The sequence below is a fragment of the Scophthalmus maximus genome, chromosome 7 (genome assembly GCF_022379125.1).
Source record: "Scophthalmus maximus strain ysfricsl-2021 chromosome 7, ASM2237912v1, whole genome shotgun sequence".
NCBI classification, from domain to species: Eukaryota; Metazoa; Chordata; class Actinopteri; order Pleuronectiformes; family Scophthalmidae; genus Scophthalmus; species Scophthalmus maximus.
Genome location: NC_061521.1, coordinates 4,893,262 through 4,908,458, shown reverse-complemented (window position 1 = coordinate 4,908,458; position 15,197 = coordinate 4,893,262). Strand labels below are relative to the sequence as shown.

General features: G+C 39.7%; 1 protein-coding gene across 2 annotated transcripts; it reads right to left on the bottom strand.

Moving 5' to 3' along the window:
• Positions 1–1,060: 1,060 nt before the first annotated feature.
• On the bottom strand, positions 1,061–12,140 carry LOC118315485. Of its 2 annotated transcripts, none has more exons than XM_047333352.1 (5): positions 12,103–12,140; positions 11,227–11,324; positions 11,035–11,115; positions 9,854–10,038; positions 1,061–9,416 (listed from the first exon to the last, which is right to left on the bottom strand). In XM_047333352.1, exons 2-5 carry the CDS (start codon positions 11,312–11,314, stop codon positions 8,535–8,537), a joined length of 1,236 nt encoding a protein of 411 aa, XP_047189308.1. In that variant the 5' UTR covers positions 11,315–11,324; positions 12,103–12,140; the 3' UTR covers positions 1,061–8,534. The 2 variants fall into 2 exon arrangements, with proteins under 2 accessions (XP_047189308.1, XP_047189307.1); XM_047333351.1 differs by lacking the exon at positions 12,103–12,140 and adding an exon at positions 11,840–12,048.
• Between the last annotated feature and the right edge of the window lie 3,057 nt (positions 12,141–15,197).

Below are 15,197 nucleotides of genomic sequence, written 5' to 3'. Positions count from 1 at the left end.
TGATTAACAGTCACTTGGGCTTCCTGCATGTACAGATTGATATCTCTGAAGTCTATCTGACTTGGTGTTATACTGTGACCATTGAGTGTTCCCTTAATTTTTTTGAGCAGTATAATATTGAGGGTTAAAAAAGAAAAACAAGCCTAAGAAATATTACATTTAGTAATAGTTACAAATGTTTCTTCTGATTTATTTTATTATTCGCCCCCCTGAGTACTCCTGTCTTTTTCTCCTATTCTATCTCTTCTATTTCTATTAGTTTAGATTATTCTATCTTCTATTAGGCTACATTAATTAAGTCATGTCATGTCATTACATGACTTGGCAATACTGCACTATAGTAATTTCAATCAGGAGACAATTAAGTGAAGAAATGATATTTATTGCCAATTTAGCTTAATAATATGTGATGACAAAGTATTGATAGAGTCTTTGGTGCTTAGACTCTACCCAGGGGTAGATATTGCAGATGAGGGTCCTGAGCAGCAGCAACAAAAAAAATCGGATGAGTCTGTGCAGACTGGGCCGTGATAGGGAGGTTATGAGGGTGAACATTACCGCAGCATGAGAAAACTAAGGCAGGGAGCAGATCATATTCAAACAGACAGCAGCAAGATGATGGGCTAATGAAGCAAGTGTGTAGCAATGCTATTGGACAGACGAGACCAGCTGATGAACAGCTGATCGCTAAAATGACAGCGAAAAACAGAGAGCATGCGCGAGAGGGTGAAAGGCAGGATGAATGAAATAAAGCTACGACCAAAGCAAGCATGAGTAGTCTTCCTGACTGAACTTACGTTAGAGCTACATATAACTAATGTCACACATGCCGTTGTAATGGCCAACACCTAGGAACAGTCTTCGATGCTTTTTCTGGCTCTTGCAGTCAACAAGGGCAGCTGTGGCTCAGGAGGTAGAGCACAGTAAATAGCAGCGCTGTATGAATATGTGTGAATGGGTGAATGTGACTTGTTCTGTTGTGCTAGTGGTCAATAAGACTAGAAAAGCGCTATATAAATATAGTACCAAAACAATAGTTACCATAACACGAAAACAACTGTAGAGTACATCTTTTTCTTTAATATTTCAACAGTACAAATTATACGTGACTTAAGAAACATGACATGAGAAATACATCGCTTCACATTTCTGAACATCATATTCATTGAGAACATTCTGGGCCACTGAGATATCACCTGAGAAAATGAGTTAGAAAACCTATGCAGTTTGATATGATGACTTTGACTTGATATATGCAGACACTGTCTACTACAGTGCCTCGAATGGACATTATAAACATCCATCAACAAATATATCATCATCTTCTGCCTCACCACCTGCATTAGTAAAACACCAGTACTGTACACTAATGACTAGCAAATATATTTCAGCAAGCACCACTTTACACAAATATAGTGTTTATATTTTGGGGGGGCCAAATTAAAACATCAAAAAATATTAAACATTTTACATCATACGAAGAGAATTTAAAGTCATACAAAGTGTGCAAACGTCACCGCACGGTCACGAGACAACTTCAAATCAAGGCAACATACTTGTAGTTTCCACTCATACCCCACCGCTTACATCAAGAATGAACTGTGCTGCTTAAAACCGTCCTTTCAGATTCTCACTGAGGCTGCCTTTGAGCTAAAGAGATCTCCAAAGTAAAAATGGAAAACAATAGAAATTGTTGGTTCCACAATTGTATATGTATAGTTTTTACTTTTGGCCACCTAGCTTGTTTCACCTTTACTAGCTAATGAAATTACTGAAAAACTGATAAATGATTCGTTACAAACATCAACAACAACAGTTGGATAATGTGCATCTTTGTGCCGTCCCAATGGCTACAAATGCTTTCCAGGTACACAGGACAGTACACAAACTGTTGACTAATCAGAACTAAAACGTTGACCACAAAACTTAGCATTACCAAACTACTGTTTCATTAGAAAAGGATAGTTCAGTGATTTTGTTGTGGGGTTGTATGAGGTACCTTTGCATAGTTAATATGTTGCTGCTTTGCACCGGTGCAAGTTGGCATAGTAATACATGGTCAAAGTACGCTTGAAAAAAGTGCAAAATAAACATCTGTCTGGCGGCAAACTAAAGCAGAGAAAAAAACACATTATTTAGCATACAATTGAACAGATATTCTTTTAGGAAACCATTTAAAAATGTCGCGAAAAAGACGTTTTTTGGTGGTCACCTCTGCAACAGTAGGACTCTGACTTTTGCTACATCCACTTGTCCTCCAAACTGCATAAAATGACAGCGCTGATTACCATCTCCATAAGGTAACATATTAACTATGCATAAGTACCTCATACAACCCCACACCAAAATCACTGAACTATCCCTTTAATGATTTGTGCACAAAGATTATTTTCTGCTTTGATGATGCAGCATTAAAATTCAGTGGGTTACTATCTCTGTGCTCTGGGCAAAAAAATACCTTCATCTTTGAAGATAGAGAGTCGAAGTTCAGAGCATGAAACGTTTTGTACAAGGACTTTCTTCACTGATTGAACAGGACGCTAACAGAATTAAAATTTTGACCACCAGTCTGAACCAATCACTAACCTGATCCGTTAACGCTTTATGCTAAAAATACCTTCAGCCGTGATTATGAGCTTAACATTTTACAGTTTTGTTCATGGGGTTGTTGGTAAAACCACTGAACTGAACTGTTAACTAACCTGCAGCTAATTTCCAGCTGCTTAAGTGAACTTTTGTAGTACTCAGCTTTGACGAATTTTGTACAACAGCAGCTTTCATTGACTGAAGACACATACGATTAGCAAAAACTTGAACCACTTGACTCTACCATTCGCAAACTAAAACCAAACCTACAGCAGCTAAATGTAACTTTTCTCTAGTCTGAACCCAACTTGAGTGGACTGCTATAAAAACAACCGGTTAAATGACTTGCCTGACCAATGTAATTTGGAAATTACTTTCTGCAATATGTTTGGATTAAAATGTTTGTATGCCTCTATTTAAGTTAGATGTACTTTCAGGCATCTCTGAGCTTCGTGTTTCATAGTTATAAAAATGCAATTGCAATGGATATGCCAACGCAAATATCTTTACATAATAGGGCCATATAAACATCCAGGGAGACTAATGCAGAAAGTCAAGCTCAATCCTATATTGCACCTTCATATGACAGAAGGGAAATAGATCGTATGAGGAACTGTACAGAATATAAATCATTTTCTTATAAATTCAATCCAGTCAGACCACATACATGAAACAAAAAGGTGCAGATATGGAGCACAACCTGATGGAGTTTACCTGACTAGCAGGCAAAAAATAGCATGCCATAAGTTGAAAGTGTACATTTGAAATATTTGTCATTATGATTGTGTTCTCAAGAAGCTGCAGAATTCATAGATGGGTGTCAATATACCTCTTCAACCATCTTCACATTATCATGTCAACTATGCATGTTCATGTACACACTTATCATGTGTAGTCAGAATAGGTCATCCTTATATTGTGAAAAATGTCATACCTTGGTCTACTTACTGTATGTTAATAATAAATAACAGAATAATGTATTTGACAAAAAAGACTTGCGCAATCTGCAATAATGTAGGTGCATTCTGATTATAAGGCATCAACTAATCCAATAGTTGTTTTTATACAAAAACAGTACATTGGCAGATGTGAGAAAATCACAGTATCGATGACCTTGTTCAGAACCTGGTTTTAGCATTCATACTGTGTTATCCGATCAGAGGACAGCTGCAAGGACAGGTGTGAACGCACCCAAGATGCATTGATGATGCCTCTGAGATCGGATCACTCAGACCACATTCACCGCACGTGTCCTTCGACACACTGAGAGACTGCCTACCACGCCCTCTCACCTGCAAGCATTTCCCATACATTGATTAATTTGTGGCCACCAACACAATATTAACACCACATTTTGAATGAATTACATTGAGGTGGTTACAGGAGACCTGTGGAGACACGTTGTAATGTCAGGAGTGAACTGACGTACAGAGAGCCAGCCATTTGAGATCAGCTCAATCAGGACAGATGTTAATAGCAGGTCTGAACAGGGCGTGAAACGAGACAATAGCAGTCATTTTTCTTCTCCTCTTTTACTAGACAAACTTCCTCAAATTAACCCAAACAGGGCACCGTGTACCCAATGTCGGCACAAGTGCTGAAACTATTAGATGATTAATCAAGTATATGATCAACTTAGTTGAATGTGTTTGGGTTTGGGATGTTGTCAGACAAAACAGGACCTTTGAAGACGTCAACTGAAACTGTGAGTGACTTGACATTTTTTCAATTTTATCTGAAATTTGACAGACTTAAAGCATTTGCAAACCAACACTGACGTGAATAAATAGCAGAAAAACATTTAATATTTGGAGACGAACTTATTGATTTAGCCTATAAATTATAAGAACAAAAGAAATTTCACCTTGGGAAAAGAAAGATGCAAGATGCAAGTCTCAAGCGAAAAAAGAATAAACGAAACACCCAGGTACTATCAATATTGGCGAAGAGAGGAGAACTTGGCGAGTTTCACTGCTTGGGTCAGGAGCCTGAACTGTACCACAGCCGTGTCAGGATGTCCATCGGCCAGTTTTAAGCACTGCTGCAATGGCTGGCATCGAGTTTGAAAGGGCAGAGGGGTAATTTCAGAGACCCAATTGATCTGGTGCAGCAGCTAGGCTTATGTCTGAGGTGCAATTATAGTGTTTCATGTGGTATTCTGGGGAAGGTCCTGTTTGTTTGTAAACAGTACGTTATGTGCATTTGGTCTATCATTTTCTTCGACAGGAGTTGGGTAGCATGTTGCTTGATCCTAGCTTCAAATAGGCTATATCAAATCCTTTTAAAGTAAAAAAAAACTGACCAATGGCTAAAGACAAATGTATAATAACTAAATTGACAAACAAACTTTGAATCAGACTTGATAGGGGAGGACGTTGTATTTCTACACTATAATGTACTTTAGAAGTGAAACTTTGGAGACATTTTTTTTTTTCTCAAATCTTGGTCCGAAAAAGCAAAAGCCACAAAATGCTCAGCGAAATTCTGTCGCTGATGCGAAAGCTTGCAATTACAGGTTCTAAATTTATTGTGTGAACTAATTGCACACAAACAAATACATATCTTGGGCAAAGGCCTTTAAATATGCATCAATTGAAAAACAATACAAAGCTCAAAAGATAATGAAAGACTCATTAGTTGCAGCCCTGGTAGACAGCGGTCAAATTATTAATCTCTGATCAGATGGTTACTGATTTAAACAGATTTTTTTCGTCATATTTACATATTTTCTTAAAGACGATGTATTATGCTTTTTCACTTTTTTTCCATTGCTCTTGTCTGTTCATTTCTTTAATATGTTAACTGTCTGCAAAGTTAAAAAGTACAATATCAGGTCGATTCTTAATGGTATGGAGGTGCATAAGGTACACCTACAGGCTAGTCTGGCACACCTCTAACAAAGCCAGGGGAGAATGAGGGTGGATCACAACAGAGTGGGCAAGCTGGCCAATCAGAGCAGACTGGGCTTCATTGGGAGGGAGGGGCCTTAAAGAGACAGGAATTAAAACCAAATGTTTCAGATAGTCTGAAAAGACGAGCTGCAGGAATGAACAGTCTGAGGAAACTGATGTTTACTGAACATTAGAGCATGTAAACCTTTTCAAGTATTAACCTCAAATTAAAGTATAAACCTGAATATAAGCATAATATGCCTACTTTAAGTAAAGTTATATTCAAAAAAAGTAAAACATAGTTAATTTTGTGACTAAAACCTGTGTTGTTTTTGTAGCAGCCCCACAGTACAAAGATTTCGACTCAAGCTACCCGGAAATTTACATGGTGTGTGAACAATGTAACCATTGAACCATTATCTTAATTATTCTTCATTATTCTTATAAGCATGTAAACATGGTAACTATCAAAGTCATAGTGGATAGTAAAATAAAAAAAAGAATTCAATCAATATTTAAATAAAAGGCAATACTTGCATTGAAAAACCCTGTTAGTGCAAAAATCCTCTGTTGCAGTGTAAACCCTGAATCACTGTTCAGTGGCACCGATACACTAATACTGATTATCCACAGAGATGCACACACCCAGCTTCACTGCATACACTGAAGTTCAAATTCACAACGCCACAGTTTGAGCACCTCCAGAGAGATTTAATCAAACTGTGGCAGAAAAAAGGGGCTACAGTCTTCCTCACAGAGGAGAGGTCGAACTGTTCATCTTCCATCAAGTATGACCTTGGAAAAAAGAGGAAAAAATGCATGAAAAGGTCACAAACAACAGAAACTTTAGATTTAAATCATGTGTCCGTGTGCAAAGTTCCCTCTTGCGATAGAAGCAGATTAATCAGTAATGTAATCCAGTCAGAGGTGATGGATCCGATGGTTACAAATCACGCGTACATCCTCCAATCTTCAGAGTTGGAGCTTTGTTTCAACAAGGTAGCAAACAAAGACGTTTCTTTCTTTTTTGTACCCACCAACTGCACTGGCAACATACAACAATTTCACCAGTAAAACAGTATTTTTAGGAAGAAAAACAAGCCTCCAAACAAATGATGGCCAGTTACTTGCTTCATTGTCAGATGTTTTCAGATTGTGTCAAAATCTATGAAACAGATCTAAGTTCACCCCTGGAAACTGAAATTAAATCTAAAATGCTTGAGTTGCCAATTGTGCTTTAGTTTAACTTTCACATTGACATTTGATTGAAATCAGTGTGTAAAGTTCAACTGCTTTTAAAAAACAATTTGGGTTCAGCAGCCATAAAGCCAGAGAGGAAGTTTCATAACTCACATGGGAAACACACATAGGTTTAACGTTTATGGTTTTTGACTATTAGTGGTGAACAGGTCCCGGTTTTGTTTGGATCTTTTGCTCCGCTTGCATGTGCCCTTGGACAGGGTAATGCAAGGTCATGCAGAAGTGCGGTACGTGTTAGCTTAATGTCACCAGCACATTTGGTGGAAAACACAATGTTGTTTAAATTTAAGTCCACAGGTACCAAATTATTGTCCAAGTTATTTAGAAGTCCAACTTTGATTGTTTGGGTTGGACAACAGGATAAACAGAACATCCTGGCTGTTCTCTTAATTCTCCCTCTTTGAGAAATCTGATTATTATACATGGTAATTTCATAAATTGTCTAGATTTAAAAAAAGATATTCATTATAGCCACAGGAATGAGGAAAATTATCTCCTCTAGGCTCCAGTGTTTTACCTGCAGATGGAGAAATACATGTGGAACTCTCCAACTCTCCAGTCTATTAGCCATATAATATTCAAACTAATTTGATCGTTAGCATCACATTAATTGTACTCTGCTGATGTGTGGTCGGCGCATTGACTGTGTTCATTGACTCCATTTGATAAAGTCATTGGTTTTACCAGTCCTTTCAGACAAGGTAACCATTTGTCCTTTTCCTACCATTCTGCTAGAAAACATTGATTGGCTTTAATGGCCTATTGCATCTTCCATTTCTTTACGAGCTTGATGCTTTTCTTTTTTGGTTTTCCAAATACCTGGCCAATTAATAAGTTTGAACACAGTCACATGACCAAACACTCAGTGAATCTTCTCATTGGTGTTATAGCTGTTTGCAAAAACGTTTGCATAACTTTATGTAAAGCTTGTCTTGGCAACAAATTTCATAGTTCACACAATTTAACTTTGATTATTGACAAAGTACATGTGTACATTTTCGCTGTTGATGTTTTCATCTAATGGACAACTATACATGATAGTGGCTAATAGCATGGACGTTATAAGGAAGGAGACGAACCTGAAGATGGCAGTTGTATGATACTTGTCCTGCCCCTCCCTGAAAAAGCCAATTATCTGCTGAACTGGGAAACATAGCAGGCCAATCATATTGTTGCACTAATGTAAGTGCACAATTGAAGTATACAACAATTTCAACAGTTGGTCCAGAAGAACTTTGAGTTGTAATTGAAGAGGAAGTTAAGATTAATCTGAATTGATATTGACCTTTCTAATCCTGTTGAAAATCCCAACCCCTATAAGCCACACATGGCTCTCAACAAGATGCATTTTATTTCCAGGAGTGAACGCGGCCGCAGACTCGTCTGATGAGTAATTTCTCACCCTGTACTGGAATGACATCAATAATCTCCTGAGATCTCCCCTTAAGAATTCCCCTGATATAAAAACACCACCATGACGGCATGGCACAGAACTGAAGCAAGACTATATAAACTATACAGCCACCACTATTACATCGTTTTACCACGAAGCTGTATACATTACAGTGAAGTCTATTGTATTTCCTGTTCTGTGAGAGGGGAGAAGCGTCGCGGTCAGGTCACATTTATAAGTTTAAAGCGGAAATACATCAAATTCATAGTTTTACAGCCACTAAACACAAGTTGGGACAATAATATCCAGTTGACCAGTCTACAGGGAAAATACAGCTGCCCTTGGTTGTTTTTAGCAAAATATCTAATACCATGAGAAGCAGCTGAGCAATTTGGGAAACTGAGTTATGTCCAGGCTACTTTGCGTGAGATGGCCTGTTTAAAGCACTCAGGGTTGACATTGCCCCCAGGCCGCAGTGCCCTCTCCAGGCTCACCAGCACATTTTGGTGACACTCTCTGATGTTGACCGGGTACTTGGCCCTCAGCAGCTCGTAGGCGGCAATCAGCCTCATGTTCTGCTTCACCATCAGGTACTGGATGATGCATGTCGGTGCCAGGGAAAACCCATCCCGACAGTGGACCAGAACACGCTTCCTCTTCTCAGTGGAGGCGTCGATGCACTCATTGATGTCCTCGAAGCAGCGCTGCTTCAGGGCCGGGCCGTCGCCCAGAGCATCCGGCACATCTCCGATGTCCACTTTGAGGCGGGACCAGCTGTGACGGGTGCCGCGGGAGCAGGTGCAGGGTATGAGGCTGAGGCTGGGCCCCGGTTCTCCTGGCACGCTGCTCATATCGATGATGCTGTCAATGTTATTCCGACACAGGGTGCGCCCATTGTATGCCGCGTTCAGGTTGCCAACAAAGATGTAGTCCGTCACCTTGGAGATGACAGGTTCAGAGTACTGGAAGTGTTCAGGGCCGCTGGGTTTGGGCTCAGGAGTATCTGGGCCCCTGGCTCCTGCTGGCCCCGTAGCAGCTCTCCTGCTGTAGTTGCGCAACTTCTTGGAACCCGAACGGGACGGAGGGTTGGAGTCGGACTCAGAGCTACTGTTCCAGGGCGGAGAGAAGAGAGAGAAGCGGCTGGAGGATTTGCTCTTATTTAGGATCTCCACCGGACTGGACAGGCTGGAACTGGACGCTGTGGTGGAAGCTGAGGCACAGAACAGGGACGCTCGCTCCAGAGAGCCCGTGCTGCTGGCAGCTCCTCCACTGTGGGCCTGCTCCATCTGCAACAAACACATATACATGACATATACTCAATTGTTTTACCCAATAAATCAGTTGATTTCCTCAGCCTTTCCTGCCCTCCGGCCCAGTCCAAAATGTTTTATGACCCAGCAGTCGAGATGTCAGGTTGTCTCGTGAATATGAGTACTGTAACCTTTTTGTTTCGACTTCAAAGAGCATGGAGTGAGCTCCAAAGTAATTATTACTGGTAAAGGGGTCAGACACTTAGAGAGAATGTGGGTTGAATCTGATTTTTGTAATAAATAAGCTACCAGAGTACTATTAACCCCACCCCCCCATAGAAATATCCTCGACAAATGGAGCTTTCTGTAAATTCTTTATTTCTGAGTTTTTAATTTCTTAAAATAGTTATTTGTTTTTCCTGGCTCCAGCTATGGATGCAGCAGATGCCCTTTTAGGTGTTGTTTGGACGTACCTGAGCTTTGAGGTTGTTCTTCCACTCCTGCGTCTCCAGAGCTCTGAAGCGTCCGCTGCTATCGGAGGAGACCGACATGCAGAGGGGCCGGTGAGCTCTGGGGGGCAACTGGGGGGTAAGGGCCACAGGGACGGGCCTCGCATCGGCGTGCTCGCTCCTACTCATCATCAAATTTGGACAGGAGCCTGGGACACAGGAGGGTATATCTGAGCCAAATATCAGAGTGTATTTGTGTGGTGGGTTCCGTTTTTTATGACGTTACACTACTTAATTATTTTAAGGAAAAAACCTTAAGCAAACGGAATAATATAAAAAAAAGCCTACATGGTTTGTTTTGGTGCAAATCAAAACCTGAAAAGAATATACTGCATATTATGAATCTACATTTAGAAAAAACAGCTTGAAAGTGCAAAGGAAACCAGGATATACTTTCATAATCTGTTGTATTTGTCTGTATTTCATTTCTATTATTCTATATATTCCTAATACATATTTACATTTAAAAATGAATGTTTAAAAGTATAAAAGTTTTTTCTTAACCCTGTAAACAAAATATATATGTAACTCTGGCTCCACTTAACCTCCATTCACACTAATATATCTTACTTTGAAAAATTGTCACTTCTTCTACATTTACACTGGGCATCCATGTCACCTTTGCCAAGGAAACCCATCCTCCATGCAGGTGTGAAATATCAAGAAAAATAGCATGATTATTGCACGATTAGGCTGGTCAAAATTTTTGTTTTGCATTTCTATTTTTGTTGTGTAGTTTGTTGAGACTTTTGAAAGTCGCCAAGTGCTTGATCATTGTGGGATTTGTTTGTTGAGGTTTTCTTTATAATATTGTAATATTAACCTTACTATGTAAAGTGCCTTGAGACAATGTATGCTCTGATTTGGCACTATACAAATTAAATTGAATTGAACTGAAAGTTTGCCTTGTGGCATCACTGTAGTGGCTTTTCCTTCCTTTTTGACAATTATGAGGTTTATGTTATTAATGTGATGTAACTTGTGGACATGTTAATGTTTTTATTTTTCTTGGTGGCTTATTGCGATGCAGGAGCAGACCACTGTATCCTTTTCCCCCACTTTACATAAGCATCAAAAACATCAGATTTAACAGCACTTTCAAATCCAGACAGAGCTGGAGATAACACATGGAGGGTTTCACCTACCAGCACATTCTGAACGGGTGATGGACTGGATCTGCAATGTGTTCTGGGTTTTCAACAGGCTGTGAAGAGTCCGCGCTATACCTGTAAACAAGAGGTCACCTTGCTGTGAACGTAACACAACCATGCAGCTGCTGGGAAGAGGCGACTGTGAGGATCTGCATCAGAAGTGATGTGAAAAACCACCGGCCTTACCTATCCGTCCATTCTGCTTGCGGTGCACTTTTTTATCCAGCAGTTTGTGGGCACTCAGGTCTTTGTTCCACTCCTCCCCGGCTTCCATGTTCCACCTCCTGTAGACAGAGGCACAAAACCCCGGCTCAGGTGGCCCGTCATCTTTTGCAAGGCGAGCAACACTTCAACTCCATGGGACAGGACGTGACTCCAGCTGCAGGCGGCGTGGACGGACTCGGCTGTTAGCATCCCCGGCTAAGCTAGCCGCCAACAGCAGCCCGCAAGCTAGCTCACTGCTGTGCAGGGGTCATGTTGTTGACCTGCTGCGGGCTCTGACCGTTGGTCATTTCTTCCCAGATGTAGGAAGCAAGGTCGCGGCGAACAAGGGCGTGCACACCCGAGGAAAGAGCAAACATGTCGACTCAAATGGTCAATGTCATCAGTAAAAATTTTTTTAACGTTAGCAAGCTAGCCGCCGCTGGTTAGCACTACTAGCAGCTGGTTGCTGCTCGTGTACGGGTGCAGCAGCGCATTACTCATTAACAACAACTACACCATCACGTGTTTCTCAGCTGCTAACATCGCCGAGACACACAATTAAAGTGATAATATACTCGAAGCTCGGGTGACTTACTGGCAGGCTTCAAAACAGCACCACCAGCCGAGCAGAAGCGTCACTACAGAGGCCAACTATTGTTTAACCCTTGGCATAGCCTTCCAGGTTGTGTGAAAGCAAAACTCCTGCCAATCGCTACAAATCTAACAGCTCATGTCATAAGTTGTTAAAATGCAGTGAGACTAGGCTGGAGGTGGAGGTCGGTTGAGGGAGAGCAGAATGTGTTCATACACGTAGAGGAAAACTACCTGAAAGGCTAAACTCGGCGGAATAAAACCCACCTCCATTATTTGCTCGTAGACTGTAGCGGCGTCTCTCCTGCGGGCGGAACTAGTCAGTTTCATAATGAATTCAATTTCATCTACCGGCAAGGCTGATTCAGAACACTGAAACTATCGCTATCCAATGATTCCCATATTATCAGTTCTATTTTATTAAACTGGTTAAATGACCAACCGATTAGTTCTTCATACTAATGTTTATCAAGTGCAAAATATGAAAACAATAACAATAAAATAATAATTCCACTGAAAAAGCAAAGACTTGATATTATTAATTTAATAATCCAGTTTCACATCATGATTATAACGTTACCATGAAGTGAAAAAGTGAAAATAAAGCCATTTTTAATCGAATCCAATATTTTATTTTATTTGTAAGTTAAAATGAGCTTTTTTCTAAAGGTGAAAAGGAGCGGGGGGGGGGGGGGCAGAGTAATGGAACACGCTGATTTATTTGATAGTTCCAACAGCAATGTTTCAACACTTACAATTTTGTCAGACTTTTACTCACTGTTTCCCCCTTGGAAACTTTCAGTTGAACACCGCATTCATCAAAGGACTGACAGCCCTATAATCCATGAGAAAATAGCACTTCTTAACTGGATTTTTTTTTTTTAAGTTTAGAGCAGTGAAAATTTAGACATTGAAGCCAGCCATTTTATCTGCACTTGAAAGAAGGGGCTACTAAAGTGTGTCCACATTATGAGTGTGTTCCATCCAGGAAATGCTGATTCATTTTATCAATTTAGCTTGACATGGACGTGTTAACATTAGCAAATTTTTGGTTGAATAGAATTAGTTCTAAATTTCAAGCTGTTGCCAATTCGTTTTCAGTTGAACACTTAATATGTTAGCTGCCTATTGAACAATACTGTTAGATAACTGGAAATGCATGTCTGCAAATGAACAACAAGACAGACTTCAGTCTGATATAAGGACCATAATTCCAGGAAAAAAACAGCTTCAATGTTCATTTGAACAAATTAATTTAGCAGTATTTCTTATTGTTTTACATCCTTTTGTGCTTCACGTCAGGTAAACAGTGTTTCTATGTTGTTACATAATCTGCCCTGTTAAATAAAGAACCACTTGACTAATAATAAAGTCACGTATTCCTGTTAAGAAAGCTATAGATAATTCACTGTATTCAAATTAATTCAGTCTGCGCCTAAACTGAAGCTACAATCCTCAAACTTCACACCATCAGTTTCATGAATCATCTCACCGTGTGTGCGCGCTTGTGATGCTGGTGATGGTTGTTTGGCTGTTTCTCAGTGTGTCAGCAGACTGACTGAGGCACCCACAGCTCTGTCTGAAAGAAATTATTTGGCAGCTGGTCTGAACCTGCTTTTTTCTTCTTCGTCTTCTCTTCCTTCTTCCTCCTTTTCTTCTTGTGTTATAATTGGATGGCTGGATCTCTCTCCAGGTATCCTGGTAACCCAGCGAGCAGCTGATGTCACTGCTCTCCATAATGAAGTGTGAGTGTATCTGGGTGCCTTTGTCAATAAACAGGCAGGGAAATTCACAGGAGATAAGGCAGACAACAAAGGCCAAGTCTGCCCTGATGTGATGGCGGGACACAATCGGCTCCTCGAGGTCCTGAATTGTTATCGTACGTTGAGGTGGTCTTAATGGATTAATTCCATTATCTTTTTATACTGTAAAAACGGCACCCCCTTTATTCATATCTTAAAAGGGTCTTTTTTACCATTTAAAAACCCCTTAACCATGTGTTAGCAATGAAAAGTGCTCTATAAATGAAATGTATTATTAATATTATTATTATAAACCCTGTCACGTTATAATCTATTAATCTATCAATTAATTTAACCAATATTTTTGTGTGAGCCTCTGAACTTGCACCTTAATTGAAAAATTAGTGATAGTGTAAAGTGATTTAGTATAAAAAACAACAGTAAAACTTCAGTAAAACAATAGTAATTATAATAGTATAATAGTGTATATTATAAATAGTAAGATAATGAAATACTATATTAGTTAAGTAATAGTATAATATCAATGCTAACAATGTTACTAGTATAATAGTAAGAATTTTGTAAATTGTTCGTATATTTGGTCTATATAATGGTATATAGTTGTGTTTTTTAAAGGCCTAACATTATGAAACCAATGTTATCATATGGTCATAAATCCTGTGGTAGGACTTTGGAAAACACTTGTGAGCTAAAACCACAGCCAGGTATGGGTGAAACGGATGTGCTAACAACTAGTCCAAAACCCCTGAGTCTTGGCATCATTCCCTAGCATTCCCTTCCGTCTCTTAAGGTGTATGGGAGTGATGTTTACAAACTGAGCAACTTTTTTTCTACAAAAAGTTAAAAAGTCCAAATCATAACATACATCGTCTCAAGGTATGTTACGGCCGAGACCTCACAATATTACAGAGAAAACCTAACAAATTTGTGAGTAAAGTCATCTTTTAATACCTTTATTTTTGTGCATTATGGATAACATATGTTGTTACTTCTTCCACATAGAGAGGCCTCGGTGCCCTCCAGACTAGATTGGTTCCTTTTAAGTGCTTGGAGTAGACATCCTGTACCTGGTGCACAGGCAAGATGGGCCTTGAGAGAGTCTCACAAAATTAATTCTCCCTCCCATATGGTATGGTAAATGCACTGTATTGTGTTGTGTGGTGCAGTCTTTTGGTTTTTGTGCCAAAGTGTGGATGAAGTGGTGATGATGAATGGATTTTAGCAGCACTGAAAACAAGTTTAAAAGAAAACACTCACAGTGTGTCAGGCATGTCACACATGACAGGAACTAGAAAAATAGATCATATTTCTCCAGTGTTAGCATCTCTGCATTGGCTTCCTGTAATTCAAAATCCTACTCCTCACCTACAAAGTCCTCAATAATCAAGTTCCATCATATCTTACAGAGCTCATAGTTCCATATTTTTCAATAGATCACTTCGCTCTGTAAACTCCGGACTACTTGTGGTTCCCAGAGTCTGTAAAAGTAAAATGGGAGGCAGAGCCTTCAGCCACCAGGCTCCTCTCCTCTGGAACCAGCTCCGAGTTTGTCAGGGAGGCATATACCCTTTCCACATTTAAAGTTAAACTTAAAACCTT

Bases quoted from the DNA above. Each gene is read 5' to 3' on its own strand.
- LOC118315485 (XM_047333352.1), bottom strand. From the start codon at position 11,314: ATGGAAGCCGGGGAGGAGTGGAACAAAGACCTGAGTGCCCACAAACTG. The intron at 11,116-11,226 runs GTAAGGCCGGTG...TCTTGTTTACAG, and splicing joins CAAGCAGAATGGACGGATAG to GTATAGCGCGGACTCTTCAC. The intron at 9,417-9,853 runs GTACGTCCAAAC...TGTTTGTTGCAG, and splicing joins AGAACAACCTCAAAGCTCAG to ATGGAGCAGGCCCACAGTGG.